The 18,066-nt window shown below is 35.7% G+C and overlaps 3 protein-coding genes across 11 annotated transcripts; 2 read left to right on the plus strand and 1 right to left on the minus strand.

The window, feature by feature from the left end:
* Nucleotides 1-1,230: 1,230 nt before the first annotated feature.
* LOC111496679 (sugar carrier protein C-like) lies at nt 1,231-3,478 on the plus strand. The gene is made up of 4 exons (XM_023147143.1): nt 1,231-1,495; nt 1,571-1,893; nt 2,147-2,776; nt 2,864-3,478. The coding sequence occupies exons 1-4, from the start codon at nt 1,360-1,362 to the stop codon at nt 3,347-3,349; spliced, it is 1,575 nt and encodes a 524-aa protein (XP_023002911.1). The 5' UTR covers nt 1,231-1,359; the 3' UTR covers nt 3,350-3,478.
* Nucleotides 3,479-6,363: 2,885 nt separating this feature from the next.
* On the minus strand, nt 6,364-9,495 carry LOC111496681 (vesicle-associated protein 4-2-like). Its single transcript, XM_023147153.1, has 7 exons — nt 9,013-9,495; nt 8,747-8,817; nt 8,439-8,520; nt 8,137-8,258; nt 7,178-7,255; nt 6,777-6,896; nt 6,364-6,674 (listed from the first exon to the last, which is right to left on the minus strand). The coding sequence occupies exons 1-7, from the start codon at nt 9,248-9,250 to the stop codon at nt 6,615-6,617; spliced, it is 771 nt and encodes a 256-aa protein (XP_023002921.1). The 5' UTR covers nt 9,251-9,495; the 3' UTR covers nt 6,364-6,614.
* A 1,215-nt stretch (nt 9,496-10,710) lies between these two features.
* Nucleotides 10,711-17,607, plus strand: LOC111496680 (transcription factor MYB41-like). 9 transcript variants are annotated; one of them, XM_023147144.1, is made up of 11 exons: nt 10,711-10,800; nt 10,932-11,002; nt 11,685-11,745; nt 11,876-12,140; nt 12,373-12,514; nt 12,703-12,805; nt 15,386-15,517; nt 15,779-15,937; nt 16,227-16,402; nt 16,473-16,602; nt 16,694-17,607. In XM_023147144.1, the coding sequence occupies exons 9-11, from the start codon at nt 16,270-16,272 to the stop codon at nt 17,547-17,549; spliced, it is 1,119 nt and encodes a 372-aa protein (XP_023002912.1). In that variant the 5' UTR covers nt 10,711-10,800; nt 10,932-11,002; nt 11,685-11,745; nt 11,876-12,140; nt 12,373-12,514; nt 12,703-12,805; nt 15,386-15,517; nt 15,779-15,937; nt 16,227-16,269; the 3' UTR covers nt 17,550-17,607. The 9 variants fall into 9 exon arrangements, with proteins under 9 accessions (XP_023002912.1, XP_023002917.1, XP_023002913.1 ...); XM_023147149.1 differs by having other exon boundaries at nt 15,794-15,937; XM_023147145.1 differs by having other exon boundaries at nt 15,386-15,937; nt 16,033-16,402.
* Nucleotides 17,608-18,066: the final 459 nt, after the last annotated feature.

Raw genomic sequence — 18,066 nt, forward strand, 5'->3', positions numbered from 1 at the left:
GGGCTGTGCTGCAGCATGCATGTCGTTAACCAACCCAATCCAATCCAACTCAACCACTTTGATGTTAAAGTTTTCAGATTATAATGTCGTTAAAGTTTCATCAAATAATAGTAACTAAATTCTAATTTTCAGATTATAATGCCTTTAATTTTTTTTAATTTCTTTTCTATAAATATTAATTTTGTCCACGTGTCTACCATGAAAATATAAAGCTTTGTTTTACATCAGGTGTGGAAGGAGAAACTCTCTTTACTTTAATGAGCTTTCCACTTTCCTTTGTATTTAAGTAACTTTTATTCTCCCAATTTTTTTTTTTTTTTTTTTTTTTTATAAAAAATATAACTTAATGGATAACGCTCTTATTATCGCGTTATTCTTCTACGTGGAAATCCGTCGTATGGAGCCAGATATGAAAATTCTCGGTTAAGAATTAATCTTACTTTTGGAAAATAATATAATTTATTTAGTTACCATCGATAACTTTTATTAGAATCTATTTTCAATCTAAATTATTATTATTATTTTTTTTCGGTTTAAAACATTAAAATAATTAATTAAAAATTACTCAATGTCTGAGTGAGAATCAATATATATTTTATCAATTTAGATAAAATATTCTATTATAGACTAAAATATTTTTTAAAAGGACGTTTTGGATAAAAATCAATTGGTTTAAAATAATCTATTTTGGGTTGAAAAATCAAAAGTAAATTTAGCAGAGGTGGCATTATTATCCGAGTCAATGCAGATGAAGATCATTGAAATACCCAAATTACCCACCGTTTCTGGTCTTAATTACATGAATGGCAACCCTAATCTCCAACCAGAATCACCGCGTACTCCATACCACGTATCAACATCACATGCTTTTTAACCTTTTTTCACTTTTGTTTACGACGTCGTTGCATCTTAAATACGACGTTATCCAAATTTTGATAACGCAACTCACAGAAAAGAAGAAAAATAAATAAAATAATGAATTAGCTGAGTCAGAAAATATTCGCTTATGTAGTTTCGTGATTAATCCAGGTTGGATGGTCACTGGGGTCCACCGCCACCGACGGATTATCTTGTAAGCATTAAATTGTAAAGCCGTCCGATGTGTCACAGTTCTGTTCCAGCACATCCATCAACGGTGGATAGGACCGCGAATACTTCAATAAAAAGATTTTAATTATTTTTCATTTCGAAAAAAGTTGCAATTTTCACTATAAATACGACGGCCTCCCCTTCTATACCTCTATCTTCTGCCTCTTCCTCTATATGCTTCCACTTTTTCATTCGTTTATTTGAGTCCTTTTCTGGTTCTCGTTCTTGTTCGTGTTGTTTTACGTCGTTTGATCTAATTTGTTCGTGAAAATGCCTGCTGTTGGTGGAATGCTTCCCGGAGATGAGAAAAAGGAGTACCCCGGAAATCTTACTCCCTTTGTAATGGTAACATGCATCGTTGCTGCAATGGGTGGCTTGATTTTCGGATACGATATTGGAATTTCAGGTATTTTTTTTGTTTAAATTGAAAAAAAAAGTGATTTTTGAAGATGGGTTTTTAATTTTGGGATTGTTTTTATAGGTGGTGTGACATCGATGGACTCTTTTTTGGAGGAGTTTTTTCCGAAAGTGTACCGGAAAAAGAATCTTATGGCCACCAAAAACCAGTACTGTAAATACGACAGTCCAACTTTAACGATGTTCACCTCGTCCTTGTATTTGGCGGCACTGCTTGCATCAATAGTGGCGTCCACGGTGACACGTAAGTTTGGTCGGAGATTGTCGATGCTTTTCGGCGGCGTGTTGTTCTGCAGCGGTGCCATCATTAATGGCTTTGCTAAAGCCGTTTGGATGCTGATTCTTGGTCGGGTTTTACTCGGTTTTGGTATTGGATTTACCAACCAGGTACAGTAACAAATTTTTTACTTTTCGGGTATTTTGGGGATTATTAAAATTTGTGTTATCCGGTTTGCTTGGCTGGCTTTGGCTTCGAAGGAACTTGGACCTGACAACTGCTAAGAAAATGACAAATATGTCCTTTTATGATTCGAAATATGACCATAATATGAAAAAGAAAAAAAATAATTATACTTTAATTTATTGTGTTACCCTTAATTAGCAATTAATAAAATACACTTTTGTGGTTGTGTAATTACAGTCGGTGCCACTCTACCTTTCCGAAATGGCTCCATACAGATTCAGAGGTGCTTTGAACATAGGCTTTCAATTATCCATCACGGTCGGCATCCTCATAGCTAACGTGCTAAACTACTTCTTCGCAAAGATCAAGGGTGGTTGGGGATGGCGGTTGAGCTTGGGTGGGGCCATGGTCCCAGCCCTGATAATCACAATCGGCTCACTGGTTCTCCCCGACACTCCAAATTCAATGATCGAAAGAGGCCAACACGAGGAAGCCAAAAAGAAGCTTCAAAGAGTCCGCGGGGTGGAGGACGTGGAAGAGGAATTCCAAGATTTGGTTGCAGCCAGTCAAGCCTCGAAAACGGTCGAACACCCATGGACGAATTTGCTGCAGAGGAAATACAGACCCCATCTCACAATGGCCATTCTAATTCCGTTTTTCCAGCAGCTCACCGGCATCAATGTCATCATGTTCTACGCTCCTGTCTTGTTCAACACCATTGGATTCAAAACAAATGCGTCCTTAATGTCCGCTGTAATCACTGGCTCTGTTAACGTAGCCGCCACAATCGTTTCAATTTACGGCGTGGATAAATGGGGGAGGAGATTTCTGTTCCTCGAGGGCGGAATTCAAATGTTGATATGTCAGGTAATAGAGATTTTAACGAATACCCAATTGAAAATTTTGGTTATTTAGAGGTTTTCTTATATGGGTTTTGTTCTGTTTGATTCATAGGCTGTTGTAACGGCGGCAATTGCGGCGAAGTTCGGAGTGAGTGGAATTGCAGAGGATCTGCCGCAGTGGTATGCGATAGTGGTGGTGCTGTTCATATGCATTTATGTGGCAGGATTTGCTTGGTCGTGGGGGCCTCTGGGTTGGCTTGTTCCAAGTGAAATCTTCCCACTGGAAATTCGATCGGCTGCTCAGAGTATGAATGTGTCGGTGAACATGATCTTCACGTTTGCAGTGGCGCAGGTGTTCTTGATGATGCTGTGCCACCTGAAGTTCGGGCTGTTCATTTTCTTCGCGTTCTTCGTGTGTATCATGACGGTGTTCGTCTACTTCTTCTTGCCGGAAACGAAGGGCATTCCGATCGAAGAAATGGGGAAGGTTTGGAAGACGCATTGGTATTGGTCCCGATTTGTGACGGATAGTGAGTATCATATTGGAGCATTGGAGATGGGGAAAGGGGGACAGACGGATAGGAAGGGAATTAATTAATAGAACAGTGTGTTTAATTTGTTATAATTTTTGTGTCGGGAAAGGTGTAATAGTAATAGCTTATGTGTCTCATTGTATCAATACCTTCTATTCTACAAACATTAAAAACAAAGTTTCATTCGTTCCCAATGCCTTCCTTTTTGCCACTTTTTTTTTTTTTTTTTATATAACTATTTATTATCAAAATAATTAATATCATTATATTCTATATCAATTACGGTTCGACCTTACTAAGTTTAGGGCATAACTCTGATACTATGTTAGATGAACACACTCTCCACAACACTTTGAGCATAAACTCTCGTGGCTTTGTTTTGACTTTCACAAAAAGCCTCCTACCAATATAAAGAGTATTCTTTGAATATAAATCCATGAAAATTCCTAAATTAGCCCGATATGGAACTTTTCATCCAACAAGAGTAAATGGAGAAATAATTAATGGTTAAATTTTGAAATCGATACACACGAACAAAATATTTCTTGTAATAGTTTGGAAACCTCTCTATAACATATGCATCTTAAAACAGTCAGGCTGATAATTATTTATAACAAGTCGAAGCATAAAACATTGGACTCGAGCAGTTACAAAAACTCTCCTTAGACCTAATAAATATAGGTTTGTGGTACTCATGCCATGTAAAATCTATTCCTTATTCTTAAATATTCAAACGTTTCATCATTTTGATTCCAAAATACATGAAAATGGTTAAAATTATGACTTGTTTGTAACATATACTATACATTTATTCTAAAGTATAAAGAGAACGGTAACAATAGTCTCTAAAGATAAAATTTAATACACATCAACGCCATGTCATTGCCCCGTTCTACATTATCATACTTTCGAATTAATATTCTCTTACAAAGCACGTTTTATACACGTTATTCATTTCAAATTGCTTACTTTACAAAAATTAACGACGACCGACATTAAAATTAATATTTTAAATTTTTTAATTAAATTTGTATTGGATGCATCAACGAAATATTTTAATTAAAAATTATGAAAATTGATATTAAATATAGGCACGGGAATATTAAATAAAGGAGGCTGTAAAGAAAATCCCCACAATCTCAGCTTTAATTAGTGTAAGGGAAAAGATAAAGAGAAAAAGAAGGGATGCAGAAAAAAGAAGCCTTCTAAATTTTTAAACCCCTTTTCCCCAACTAACCAAAAAGGAAGAAGATGCTCATTAACTTCTTCACGGTGTTTCTATGAACAATATAATCGATAACTTTCATTTTTTTTTACAAGGTAGGGAAGGTCTCGAGAATCATATTCTATCTCATTTGAAATCCGAGTTATATAAAATTTTATGCAATGATTATCGTTAGAAATGCAGATACATTCTCATTTTTATTATCGAAGGGGGCTGAATATGAAAATGGCGTCTTTATTGATAGATTTGAACCTATCACCTTCTTTTACACGAGATATTAACTTTATTTTGTTTGAATGGATAACGAAAACATTGTCATACGAACAACGTCATGAATATTAAATACATAGTTTTGGATAAGCTCGGTCGTAAAAGCTCTAGACTTTTCTTAACGGAAGAAATTATTCCAAATAAACTCTTTTTATTTCGATGAGATTGAGATTAAAGGAGAAAACCATTGACACAAACCCATTGACCAATAAAGAGACTGGAGCAGTTGAGATTTGGGTTGATAAAATTGAAGCGTTGAGTGCTCAACTTGAATGTATTTGCAAGATCAAAACAAGTGTCTCCGCTTTCAACTCCATGCACTTGGTTGCATTGTAAGGCTGCCTCTGCCCCAACAGATCCACCTGCGTTGTAATAATAATTGATTAAACACTAATCTATTTTGTTACCCTTCTTAATCGTCTGGTTAGATGTTGGTTCAATGAGTTAAGCAAACTCCAAAACGAATAATTGAAATCTAATGGAGTGGGCATTGCTTGATTTGCACATAAAGGAGATACTCAACTCTTCCAACTAAATTTTTTTTTTTTTCAAACACTCTACGTTAGTGAACATCTAAAATCATTTGAAAAGTTAATCTAAACACGCATGGATACCTTTTGTCTGAACAAGAGATTAGACTAAAATTTGTGTTAGAAATAGTTAATAAAGGTTGATGAAGTGATAGTAATTCAATAATACTATGGTTAAAATGAAGAACGTACTAAAGGAAGCTCGACTTTCCACAAAGATTGAGAAAATGAGAAGAGACAGGGCAAGTAAGAGGGTAAGGTTGATGGAAATTGAAGTAGCCTTGGCCATAATTTACTTCACTTGGCTTACTCTCTTTTTGGTTAGGTAGAAAGCTTTGTTGTGGGTGTTGGATTTGATGGAAAATCCCAAACTTTATAGCTGCAAATGCACATTAGGGAAACGTTGCCATCTAAGTTTCAGGCAAGTTGAGGCCGGCCATTGTGTAGGCGGATGGTACAAGACACCTGAAAACTATGAGGTTTGTAGCCCGGATGAGCAGCCTAAATGATTATTTTTCCAATGACTTTAGAAGAATATACTTCGAAGATCCTACCGCTAAAGAGTCAAAATCAGCCACTGAACTAAGTCATTAATCATCCAAAGATAGTTATGAACCAAGTCATTTATCTTATAAAAATTGATGGCAGATTTTAGACGTTTTGAGCCATTACGTATCATATCAGCCTCACATTTTTAAAACGCGTATATTAACGAGAGGTTTCCACACCTTTATAAGGAATGTTTCGTTCTTCTCTCCAACTGATGTAGGATCACACAATCCACCTCCTTGGAGGCCTAGCACCCTCGCTCGGACACCATCCGGTCTCTGGCTCTAATACCAGACACGTTTAAAAATTGTAAAGCTGACGACGATACGTAGCAGACAAAAACAGACAATATCTACTAGCAGTGAACTTGGAAACCGATGCTAATTCTATCACAAATCTGTCATCTTCCAGAGCTAAAGATTGAGCCATATCAAATGAAATGGATTACTTTGATACATTGCATTACATTCCTCTGTGGCCATTTTATCAGCCAGAGAGAAATCAATGAAGGATATTTATCTATATCTACATATAAAAGTGTAATCCCATTGGATGTCTCAAATTACACAAGACTTCTCCTCAGGGGGTTTTCTTTCAATGAAAATAAAAATATGTTCACCTAAACAACATTTTCGACAATATACGAAGAAAAAAAATACACAACCTTTTTTAAGGGTAGAATTGATACTCGAGTCACAGTTCATTTCGAAATTCCTTTCAAATTACAGAACCATTGCCGGAAAACTGAAACCAAACCTATACAGAGTCTACCCCTTCAACTTGCTGCTTTGCCAGATATCTTTCCCTCCGTTCTTTCTGTTAAAAAAACACAAAATGGAAGTACATGAAGAGTGCGACTCATTAGACTCAGTTTTAGACGATTCGCATGAGAAGGATAAATAAAAGAACACAACTCACCCATTCATCTATCACGAGCCCTTCTCCGATGATTTTTGGGCCTGCTTCTTCTGGTGGTTTCTTGCGCGCCTCGAGTGCAGCATCGGCTTCGGCTAATTGTCGCTTCAATTTTTCTAAGGCCTTAAAGAGAATTACAAAAGGAGGGGTTGCACGTTAGGCGTCTAATTCATCACAGGATTTCAAACTAAATTACTAAGTTTTAACCTTACGATAATTCAATTTTTGGTTTATAAGTTCAGATTTAAAATATTCTTTCCAAAATCTCTCTCATTCTAAACAAGAAAAAAGAAGAGTAGAATGATTTTAAATATTTCAAATCACTTAATTTAAAATCATTTCTCATACTTCTTGATTCCATTTGGAGGAATAGTGAAATTCTGATTATTGATGAATCAACTTACTGCATTAGGACGTTCTGGATCCAGGAAAACAACCCGCAATATCTGTTCTATAGAAACTTGGTCCTTCTGCTCATCAAACTAGATCAAGAGGCAAAAATAATGAGGTTTTATAAGTACTCGTTTTACCTGCTTTCTCTAGCCCAACATGAAAAGGCATAAACTCGGGACAAAAGGTATGTTAAAAGGCCATCTTAAAACAGGCAACGAGTGAACGAAGGGGCATTCATAAGTTGGAAGTTTAAAAGAATTAGGAGCAAGACCCTCTTTTTTCTTGTAAATAAAATAGACCCGGGGGGAAGCCACAAATTGGGGTTACAGATAAGGCCCAGTTTATTATAAGGTCATTTAAACTAATCTGTAAAAGTAGGGAAGAAGGATTCACACCATCCAAGAGAAGACTAACATTTTTTTAATGAGAAACATAGAGAAGTCTAAATTCTTTTTGATTGAGAACACAAGGAGAAGACCAAAAATTTTAACTAATAGTCCCAACCAGAAAAGGAATTGAACTATTCGCTACAATCTCTAACCAGAAAAAAAAAAATAATAATAATAAATATATTTGTCAGAACTCTTTACAAACAAAACTAAAGCATGCAATAGAATGCCTGCGACTGTATGTGATGAATATATATCAATAAGGAGCCCATACAACAAAAGTTTCCCTATCATCAAGTGATCAACCAAAATTTTTGGAAACTCATGCAGAATCTATACTTGTTCATTGTGGCCACTAATTAACTGAAACGACATCTAGTCCTGGCCCACTGATGAACAACATAGTCCTCTAGTTTTGACAGATATCAACGAAAAAATTCATTAAGATATTGATAAATCCATTTCCTCTCTAAAGTGAAACAACACTTGTAGCATTAAAACTAAGATTAACTTATTGAACAAAAGATTCATCAAAACGTAAATAACTGGAAATACCAAGCAAAGGAAAAGATGAGACGCACCAGCTCAGGCACATAATCCATTTGTCCTTTCACCTTCAAGCTCATAATTTTAAACTTAACCCTGTTGTTCTTTTGATCCATTGGCTTCTCGTTATTTTCAGGAACCTCAACAAACTTGAAAACTAGAAGATCCATCCAACATCGACAGCAATTAGAAAATGGATGTTTATAAGAAACATAAAATTATGCCAATTTCAAGAAGAATAATATAAGGAACTAAGTAAACTTAATAATCATAGCTGTTATATATCAACCTAGGAAAAGAGACAAAAATGGATATGAAATCCAGGAAAATAGTTTACCAGTGGCTATGATGCTCTCTCCAGGGGCAAGAATGGCTCCAGGAGGACGCATGAAGCAGCTTTTTGGTGCAGTCGTTTGGAACTATATGAGAGTTAAAACACAATGAATCAACAATCACTATAAGCCGGATTTTACAGACAATATTAGGAAGAGAGCTATTTTTGGAAATTATAACTAATACTACTAGCATACGAACCCACTGTCCACTGATCAACCAAATTGTAAAATACAAGACCTGTATGGTTGAAATATGGGTACTAAAATGCAAAGTTATATGCCTGAAACAGGAATTTAGGACGTTCTTTACCTTGAAAGCAACAAAAGATTTGCTCGTGTTTTTTATTCCAATAGCACTCCTGGCCTGCTTGCCAGGTTCATCTTCAAAGATACAAAGGTGAATCAATTAAAACTAAAATCAACCAGAAAATAGATTCAATTAGAGAATTCAAACTACTTAAAACCGAAATGCAGCCGATAGTTAATTGTCGACAACAGATCGAGATCATACGAACTAGACCGAGAATAAGCAGAAAAAATCCAACAAAAACCAATAAAACGAATGAAAGAACTCACAAGGAAAGAAAAGTTTATTCGATGGATCGAGCTTGAGCCGGCGCCGCGTCGGGAGCAGCGACCTAGCAACGGAGGAGACAGAGGCGGAGGTGTGAGGATTCATCCCCTCCACGGGCGGATGAGGCTGATGAGAGGTACGAGACGAAGTAGTAGTGCCACTGGCAGAATGCCTAAACGTTTGCTTCAAAAAACCCCAGACCTTTCCATCGGACGTTGACTTTTGATCATCAATAGCCATCAGCGGAACCTCAGAGAGCTCAAATCAGAGCATCGGACGGTGAAAAGACTCGTCGGTGGCCTTGGAAAATTCACGGCGCGCAGGAGCAGCGGCAGTTTAAGGTGGCCGTTAAGAGGAGGAGGGGTCAATTTTTAGCTTCGTTTTCGATGGAAGCGGAAGGTGAGCTGGTGGGAGAGAGAGAGAGAGAGAGAGAGAGAGCGGAACTGGAGAAGAAATAAATTGAAGTAAAGAAGAAGAGTTGAGGTCCGGAAGGACCGTTCTAGCATTTTATTGAATGTTGTTGTTCTTGCGTACATGATTAGCGGGGAAAATGATCGATCCACGCACTAAAACCCACTTTTTTTTCTTTCTTTTTTTTAATAAAATAAGATAAAATCAATTCAAATTTAATTCGTTCCTTCTTTTTCTTTTTTGGTAGTACACTATAGTATTATTAGCATATGAGATCTAAAATTTGAATCTTTATAGTAAATTTGTAATAATAAAAAATAAATATGAGTTTTCTTTTATAAAAATATTATAATTTATTCACGCTATAAAACAAAAATAAATAATAATAATAATATGTCGTAATTAAACATATTTCAACTGATTTTTACCATGTTCGATAAATAAATTTCTTAAGATTTTTAGTGGCATGTGGTGGAGGACTTTGACCATATCCCATTGGTCTTAAATTCAAATTTAAAATGCTTTTCAAAAGGCAAAATATAATAACCATTCATATAAGGTGGTGCCTGATGCTGACTTTGAAGGTTTCATCGGTTCAAATTCTCATTCTGTTCCCTCATATTCCACTTCCGGATATATTCTTTAATTATTTATTTCTAAAATTAATCCAAGAAAAAAAAATTATTGTATTTAAATCCTCTAAATATGATCACGAATATTTGAAAATAGTTCGTTTTTCTTTGAAGAATTAAGATAAATTCAAGGTATTAAAGCTTTGTCATAATCCATTACTTTAAATAATATTAAATGATTAATTAATTGATGAGTTATAGTAAATTTAATTATATTCCATTATCAAAACAAGGGAGACATGTGGCAAATTATAATAAAATTTCAATCAAATGCTGAATTTAATAGCAAGCGTGGAAGACTATAGTATTAAAAGTCAACATTTTTAGACAAAAGTTCCATTGAAAAACATTATTAGGGAAGACAAGGTCAATAAGTCCACGTCCTCCACTAAAAGGTTATTTGGCGTTTTTCACAGGAAAAGGGATAGGGGATTCTGGTTTTTCCAACCCACTCGTGGTTCTGGTTGCAGCAGATCGGTTCTTTAAATATATTATTGTAATTATTTTTCATTTTTGGGATTAAATTAAAATTTATGGGATTTTTTTTTTTTTTTGGTCAGTGTATACGAAATCCAGAGCAACTTAAATGGGCCTAGTTGGGCCTTTTCTTCAGCCCATGGGAGTCAGCTCAATATCCGGATTCCCGCTATGGCTGTACTTCACTCTGTCTCGTTTCGCCACTGATCGATGGACTCGTTCTTCTCACTATATCTCTGCAACTCCACGCAGCCGGTGCTGCAACATAAGGTCTCTTCTCTCCGTCCTTGTGGTATTGTTTGATTTTTTCTTTTGGAGAATTTTGTGTGGGTGCCTGATGATTTACTTAAATTCTTTCTTATTGTATTGTATTTATCTCCTGTCTGCCATTGACGATGCAGAATACGAAGTATCGGAGAGAGCTTGAGCAGCTGTAGATGTGGTGCAGAGAGCTTTTCGTATATTAGTTGACGTAATTGCTCTGTCCTGTTCTCTTTTATTTTGTTTTTGTTTTCAGTTTGGGTGCTGTAATGTAATAAGTCGTTGTGAAGTCAGCTATAGATCACAATCTTACATCCTAAATCTTAACAAGACTGTACTACGGTTGTGTGATGATTGATGAATGTAATCACAACGCAAGATTTCTAATATGAGAATATTTTTGAGAAGATGCTTAGGATCAATCTATTCAATCTCTCTTAATGTTTTAGAGAATATATATTTTGATAATTGGCAGGAATAAATCGTCATTCATTTCTATTAACGGAGAAGTCAAGTTCTGCAAATGAACTTGCATTTGACAGGAAGTTGACAGGGAAGCGAATTTTGCATTTGCATTCGGAAGTAAGCCAGCCACATATTGTGTGGGGATTACTAATTGTGTTTGGTTTTAGTGTCTTTGGTTTTCTAATATGAGTGTCGTCATTGCCATTAAAATCTCATATACTATCTTTCGTCAAGAAAATTCTTCACTGCTAATGTGATTTTTGGTTATGAAGATGCTCTTTTATTTGAAATGGAAGGATTTGAAGTTTCCCTTTCGTACTATTTCATCCATTTGTGGAGATATCTAATATGTGCTTTGCATTTTACAGCTTTTTCTAAGCTCTCAATTTAGAGTTACATGTTATTCAATCAAATTAATTCCAATGCAGGTGTTGAATCCAATTGATTGTACACGAGGATTTCTTAAGAGGAAATGATGTCCTATATGTGGTATGTCATCTAATCAGGCTGCTGCATTGTACTTGTGTTATATTTATGTTGACAAGTAGGAGCTCCCAGAAAATTTATTCTGAATTTGGACACCTCCTTCTATATTTTCCAACTCTTCGAAAAATTGCAGGTAGGTTTGGCTCTTGTGGTTGAAGGAGAGATTGTATTAGGTGTCATGGGATGTCCTAACTGCCTCGGTGATTTGTCAGGAAAGTAAAACACTGAAGATCTTGAACGTGGAGGAGTCTGGTCCAGATTAGGAGCCAAAATGATTGCTCGTGCTGGGTTCGGAACATGGACAAGGAGATCATCAGATATGCAAAGCCCAACCAAACTTTTCCACAATTGGACTAGATGCGTTGTTGACGAGTACCGTCGCCTTGTGCATGAAGTAGGTACGCTTCTGTATCCCAGTTAGTCAAACGGACGAATTCCTTCCTCTATCAACGGTTGAGGATGATTGGGAGGGAGTTTTACATTGGCTAGTTAAGGAGATGATCATGGGTTTATAAGTAACGAATACATCTCCATTGGTATAAGGTCTTTTGGGGAAGTCAAGAGCTAATGCTCAAAGTGGATAATATCTAATATCGAATTCCGTAGTTCCTAACATCAACTTCATTCCAGGCAACAACTAATGTCGATCAAGTTGGGGATGGTCAGATTCCTTTTCTCTGAACATGCGGTGGAAGATTATTGCTACCCACATAATATATGCGTCCTTTGCCTTTCCCAACAAGATTCTTCTACTATACCGAGAAACTTATATGTAAGATTCCCCTTCACTATTCCTCAAACATGGCTATTGAATGGCATGACTTCATTAATGCGTGGAAACAAATGGGGAAATTCCAAATGCATACGAGTTGCTATTTTTATCAAATTCCTGTTTTTGTTTCCATGGCAGTTAAATATTCAGTGGGTGGAGTTGAACTAACACAATAACCTTTTGTGTAGTGCTGCTTGTTCAACTTTCTGTAGATGCAGAGTCAAACCGTGAAAATTGTCGATTGACATTTGGAGATCAACCGTGGAACGGTCCAGGGGGAAGATAATTACGGTAATGTACTGAGCTTATCCTCAATAATGTCAATGGTTGACCAATTAAACCACTATATAATTTCATTCACTTGGATTCAATTATTAGGCTACCTCTGCCTTGGATTTTTATTGCGAGATAGGTATTACATTATTGTGCACAAAACGAAGTTACAAACTCTAGCCAAAATGTCAATAGGGCTATAAACTTAGTATTCCAATCTAGTTATTGATTTACCGGCTTCAATACCTTGTCGGTCTACGCCAATCCACTTTCAAGGTTCCTATCCTGTATTTATTCAGGAAAAAAAAAAAAAAAAAAAAAAAAAAAAAAAAAAAAAGAAAGAAAGAAAGAAAAACTTATCCTGTGAAATCTGGCCACCCGGACTTGTATATTCCAATGAAGACAATTATCGTGTCTTAACGTTCCTACACAAACGGAAGATATTTGGAAATTCCCCCACTATCCATGGGAGTTCAGGCTGTGGCAATTTTTCGTAGTGCCTTTTGTCTCCTCTCCTCTCATATAGATCAAATAATAGATGTGACTAGAGCTGATTAAAATTTAGTTTGATTTTTCAACTTTTATCAGATTGAAATGACCAATCCGAAATAAAAGATCCTCCAGGCTTTGGATATCAGTCTAATAATATTTAGAGTGCCCTGAATCTATTAAAGAAAAAAGTGGTCCTAATTCTAAACTATCGAATTCTGCCGGGAAAATATGGAGACAAAGGAAACACACCCACTCACCCACCCACAACTCAATGTTTGTTGCAAGATAAAAGTTCTGAAGAAACTAACGATCAATCATTTGTTTTTCTTAGTCTTCCAATTGTCCAAGAATTGCCCTCCGTTCAACGTAAACACTTCGGCAGTTATTTTGAGAAAGCAATGCCCAAAGAGCATACCTGGGACAAGTAATAACCCTAAAGTTAAATTGTAAACTTAGTTTATGTGATTTGAAAAGGTTATATATATATTTTTTTTGTTTGTTTGTGGAGGTTTTATCAAACCTATAAAGATTAAATTCTAACATTTTAAATTATAGGATTAAATTTTAACCTTCGGTCTAAATTTATAATTTAACCAAAATCTAATTGGCTTGAAGACAATAGCATGACCCATCTTTATTAGCATTCCAAGGATCCCGTTCTTTTTTTTTTTTTTTTGGGAAAAAAGAACGAAAACTTTTCCGTATCTTGCATGATGGACAAAAGTTTGCTACCACGAGAATAATGGCCCTCTAAAAAACTGATCCCTAGGACTTTGGATTGGGTTCATTTCCTTTTACCGTCGATCACATGGGTGTTCAAGTTAGGTTCTGTGTAATTTGGCCACTATAAATATATAGTTTTATTAGTAGACATTAATTGCTATGATGTCTTTAACAAATATTTAGCCGCTTTAAAGTTCCTATGTTTGATGAAGTGTGAATTCAGTATACTTTATTGAAATTATATTACTAAGTCTTTGGAGTCTAAAAGTTTCTCCAAGCTTGCATGTTCATAAACATAAAGAATCCATTAAATTTTATGAACCTATTAGTTAAACCGTCTTTGTTGGTAACTTTTCAAGCAATGTTCATAAACTTCTTATATGCTTGGTTTCATTTTCTAGTGCATTTGGTTGCAGTATATTTAAAGTAATTTTTATGTGAAGTAGACATCAATCATTTTCTGAAAAATTAGCTTTGAAGGGTTTTTTAAAATATGATTTAGAATCCATGTTTTAAATGTGATTTTTATTGGTTACTAAGCATATAAAATTGTAGAAAGACACTTTTAGCCTTCTAAAATTAATTTTAGAAAGTTAAGGCTAATCACACTCTTAAGGGGTTTAAAATAATCATTTTGAATTTGAACTCTTCTATTTTCAAATGTCTTGGCCTGAAAAGAAAAGAAAACGTTCCTGATAAAATGTTGTTGGGTCCATAACATATTATTTGACCCTCCTGATCTGAGATTAAGATGGGTGAGAGAAATTTATTGTCTTTTGGCATATATTCACTTTTTCCATGGTAGAAGTGACCATTAGGCATTATAAAAACATCAAATTTAGAAGTAGAATTGGTGGGCAGCTGGCTTCAACCATTGTTCATCTATCTAACTGAAACGTGTCCAAGCTTGGTTGATTATATATGAAGTCGATGGACTTTGCTTAAACCAAATTCTCAAATTAATAATTTTAAAATGTTGTCGTACTTTATTTAGTATTCTATTACTCAAATATTCAGTATTTTAACTGTGTGTTGATTCTGAAGAACAGGATTTCAAGGGATTAGAGTTAACTAGTCATTTATGTTTTCTAAATAGAAAGTTCAAATGGTTAAATTTTTTTAGTAGGATACCTGTTTTCTTTTTATTGCTCTAATTACATTTCTAATCAATCATGTTTATAATGTTATTTTCCTAGAAGGATATATTTGAATTTCATAAGTTCTAACGTTTAACATTGAAATAATATTTCAACTTATTTTATGTGCTTCAACTGTTATTACTAAAATATACCATGAAAAATAATCATATTCGCTCTTAAGCCTATGCCTGGATTAATCTCTCTTGTTTTCTATGACATATTTTCATTAATTTATGAAATACAGAATTGAATGGGAAAAGGATGAGCATGGTTTCAGATTTCAAAGAAATAGATGTGAATTGAAAAGCTTCAGCGGAAATACGAGCCTCGTTTCGTGTCGATACTGGACCGACAAACGGCTGCCAAGAAGACACGCGTAAGATTTTGAAAATCATATGATTGATTAAAATAATGCAATTTATTGTGTAATAATTGGGCATTAAAGGCTACTACATGGAGCTCCGTACATATATCTTGTGTGAATGCATGCGAAATTCCTCTTTCTTGGACAAAACTACCCTCACAAGTCCTTGCCCCTAAAAGAATACAAATATATCAAAAAGCCCTTTAAGACTCGACGTAAAAAGGATAATCATGTCTTTTTGCTTTTATTGGTTCATTTTTTTTGAGTCAATAGAAAAATGTTGACTAGTTGGACCAGCCAATGAGAGGAAGCCATGCACGTAGGAAGGAGAAAAAAAAGGCGTGGGAGGGTGGCGCCATGGGATCTATGAAGAAGATGGGCCACGTGGCTTCACCACGTCATTGACAACACAAGACGTTAATACATAATATGGTATGATTTACTTAATTTTCATCATTAAATGCAATTTAGAAATTAATTTAGTGGCAATTGAAGGTATTTATGGAGGTATTTGCAATCTATTTCAGTAATTTCTACTCAACACGTCAGCATTTTTAAGCCGAAGTAATAAACAGTGGACGGCACCCAACCCATTTGACTTCCTCCGTTCTTCTTCCCTCTCCCTCTCTATTTATACAACTTCTTCCAATTACTGTCCTTTCATAATATCATTAATCCATTTTTCTTCTCAATTTCTTTATAATTTAATTCTCATTTACAGTATTTCTTCTTCAAAAGGACCATCAAAATCTGCAAAAAGCACAATGGGAAGAACTCCATGCTGCGAAAAAGATGGTCTCAAGAAAGGCCCATGGACTCCGGAAGAAGATCAGAAACTCATTGATTATATTCAGAAACATGGCTACGGAAATTGGAGAACCCTCCCCAAAAATGCTGGTACATTCAAAATCTCCCAAAAACTGGATCTTATTTTCATATTCTTGATGTCCGTCGGCCGTGGTTTCAGGTTTACAACGATGTGGAAAGAGCTGTCGTCTTCGATGGACAAATTATCTAAGGCCAGATATCAAGAGAGGAAGATTTTCATTTGAGGAAGAAGAGACGATTATTCAGCTGCATTCCATTTTGGGCAACAAGTAATTGAGTCCCACAAAGCTATGATTATTGTCTCTACACTTTTGTGTGTGTTGGTTTCTTATGTTTGGTTTTTAACTGTTTTTTTTTAAGGTGGTCTGCAATTGCTGCTCGATTACCTGGAAGAACGGACAATGAAGTAAAGAACTATTGGAATACCCACATTAGAAAAAGACTCCTCCGAATGGGAATCGACCCAGCAACCCACAGTCCAAGGCTTGATCTTCTCGATTTATCTTCAATTTTGGGTCCATCCTTTTACAATCCCAATTCCCAAATGAACAGCTTCTCAAGGTTGATTGGGATTCACAACTCAATTAATCCTGAACTTCTTAGATTGGCCAGCTCTTTCCTGTCGTCTAATAATGTTTCTCAATGTCAAAGTCCAAATTTTCTGCTGCAAAACGTTGAAAATCATGAACAATCCCACATGGTCTCTCAGTTACAGTTACTTCCCCATTCCCACCACCAAATTGACCAGTCTGCTGCAACTCTTCCGCCGCTGCATGAAGTTTCCGCCTGCTGCAGTCGGTCCACCGCCACTTCTTGCGGCGGTGAAACCCAATATTTGGAGCCCGATTATTATTCCTCCGGCCACCAATTATTATTACCATCGAATTTCTCTGACTCTTACTCGCAATATTGCCCACACCCAAATGAAGATTCCTCAAATAATAATGTGAACGGCTTTAATTATCCGTCTTCAGAGTATGTTCACTTTCCAAGTTTCGATGTTTATGGCTCAATTGAAGAACCCCTTCAACAAATTATGAGCCCTTCGCCGGAAACTTCCACTCTGAATTCGAGTCCGACGCCGTTGAATTCAAATTCTACGTATTTCAGTTCTGGCAATGGCAATGGGACTGATCAGGATGAGAGAGAAAGCTATTGCAGCTATAATTTGAAGTTTGAAATCCCCGATTTGTTGGATGTAAATCCCTTCATGTAACGAAACGCAGCAATTAGCTTATAATATAGAGCAGTTTTCAGAATAATACCTTGTAAAATTTTCCAAATAATTTTTAATTATAAGGCTAAATATCAATTTTCCCCAGTCTTGCATGTCAAACTATGAATGGCAAGGTTTTATCATTTTTTATAAAGTATGATTAAGAATTAACATGTTTAATATTTAATTAAGCTCTCCCTTTCTTTGTTTAGTATCTAAGTTATTTATCAAATCCAAGCAAATCTTCTTAATAGATTGAATGTTATGTTAATCCATTAATTATATCAACACTTTTAATGACTCAAGGGATTACTTTAATAAAAGGGTAAGTATCGTAAATAGTTACTTTATAAAGATCATAAATAATTTTTTAATGACTCGAGGGATTATATTAAAGAAATAATTGGAGGATTCCGGTGTCCTGTTGCCTCCCGACAGCGGGTCTAACCTTCGGGCAAGAGAACCGGAGGAGGCCGCCACAGGGGGTCGTCGGGACAGCTGTCCAGTCCAGCTGGAT

This window comes from Cucurbita maxima, unplaced genomic scaffold, assembly GCF_002738345.1.
Source record: "Cucurbita maxima cultivar Rimu unplaced genomic scaffold, Cmax_1.0 Cma_Scf00023, whole genome shotgun sequence".
Classification (NCBI taxonomy): Eukaryota; Viridiplantae; Streptophyta; class Magnoliopsida; order Cucurbitales; family Cucurbitaceae; genus Cucurbita; species Cucurbita maxima.

What these genes read in the sequence shown, in the direction of transcription:
- LOC111496681 (XM_023147153.1), bottom strand. Translation starts at nt 9,250, where the DNA reads ATGGCTATTGATGATCAAAAGTCAACGTCCGATGGAAAGGTCTGGGGT. An exon ending in AGAGAGCATCATAGCCACTG is followed by an intron (nt 8,259 to 8,438) that starts GTAAACTATTTT and finishes TGGATCTTCTAG; the next exon opens with TTTTCAAGTTTGTTGAGGTT. An exon ending in TGGATTATGTGCCTGAGCTG is followed by an intron (nt 7,256 to 8,136) that starts GTGCGTCTCATC and finishes CTCTTGATCTAG; the next exon opens with TTTGATGAGCAGAAGGACCA.
- LOC111496679 (XM_023147143.1), top strand. Translation starts at nt 1,360, where the DNA reads ATGCCTGCTGTTGGTGGAATGCTTCCCGGAGATGAGAAAAAGGAGTAC. An exon ending in ATACGATATTGGAATTTCAG is followed by an intron (nt 1,496 to 1,570) that starts GTATTTTTTTTG and finishes TTGTTTTTATAG; the next exon opens with GTGGTGTGACATCGATGGAC. An exon ending in TTCAAATGTTGATATGTCAG is followed by an intron (nt 2,777 to 2,863) that starts GTAATAGAGATT and finishes TTTGATTCATAG; the next exon opens with GCTGTTGTAACGGCGGCAAT.
- LOC111496680 (XM_023147145.1), top strand. Translation starts at nt 16,270, where the DNA reads ATGGGAAGAACTCCATGCTGCGAAAAAGATGGTCTCAAGAAAGGCCCA. An exon ending in AACCCTCCCCAAAAATGCTG is followed by an intron (nt 16,403 to 16,472) that starts GTACATTCAAAA and finishes CCGTGGTTTCAG; the next exon opens with GTTTACAACGATGTGGAAAG. An exon ending in CATTCCATTTTGGGCAACAA is followed by an intron (nt 16,603 to 16,693) that starts GTAATTGAGTCC and finishes TTTTTTTTTAAG; the next exon opens with GTGGTCTGCAATTGCTGCTC.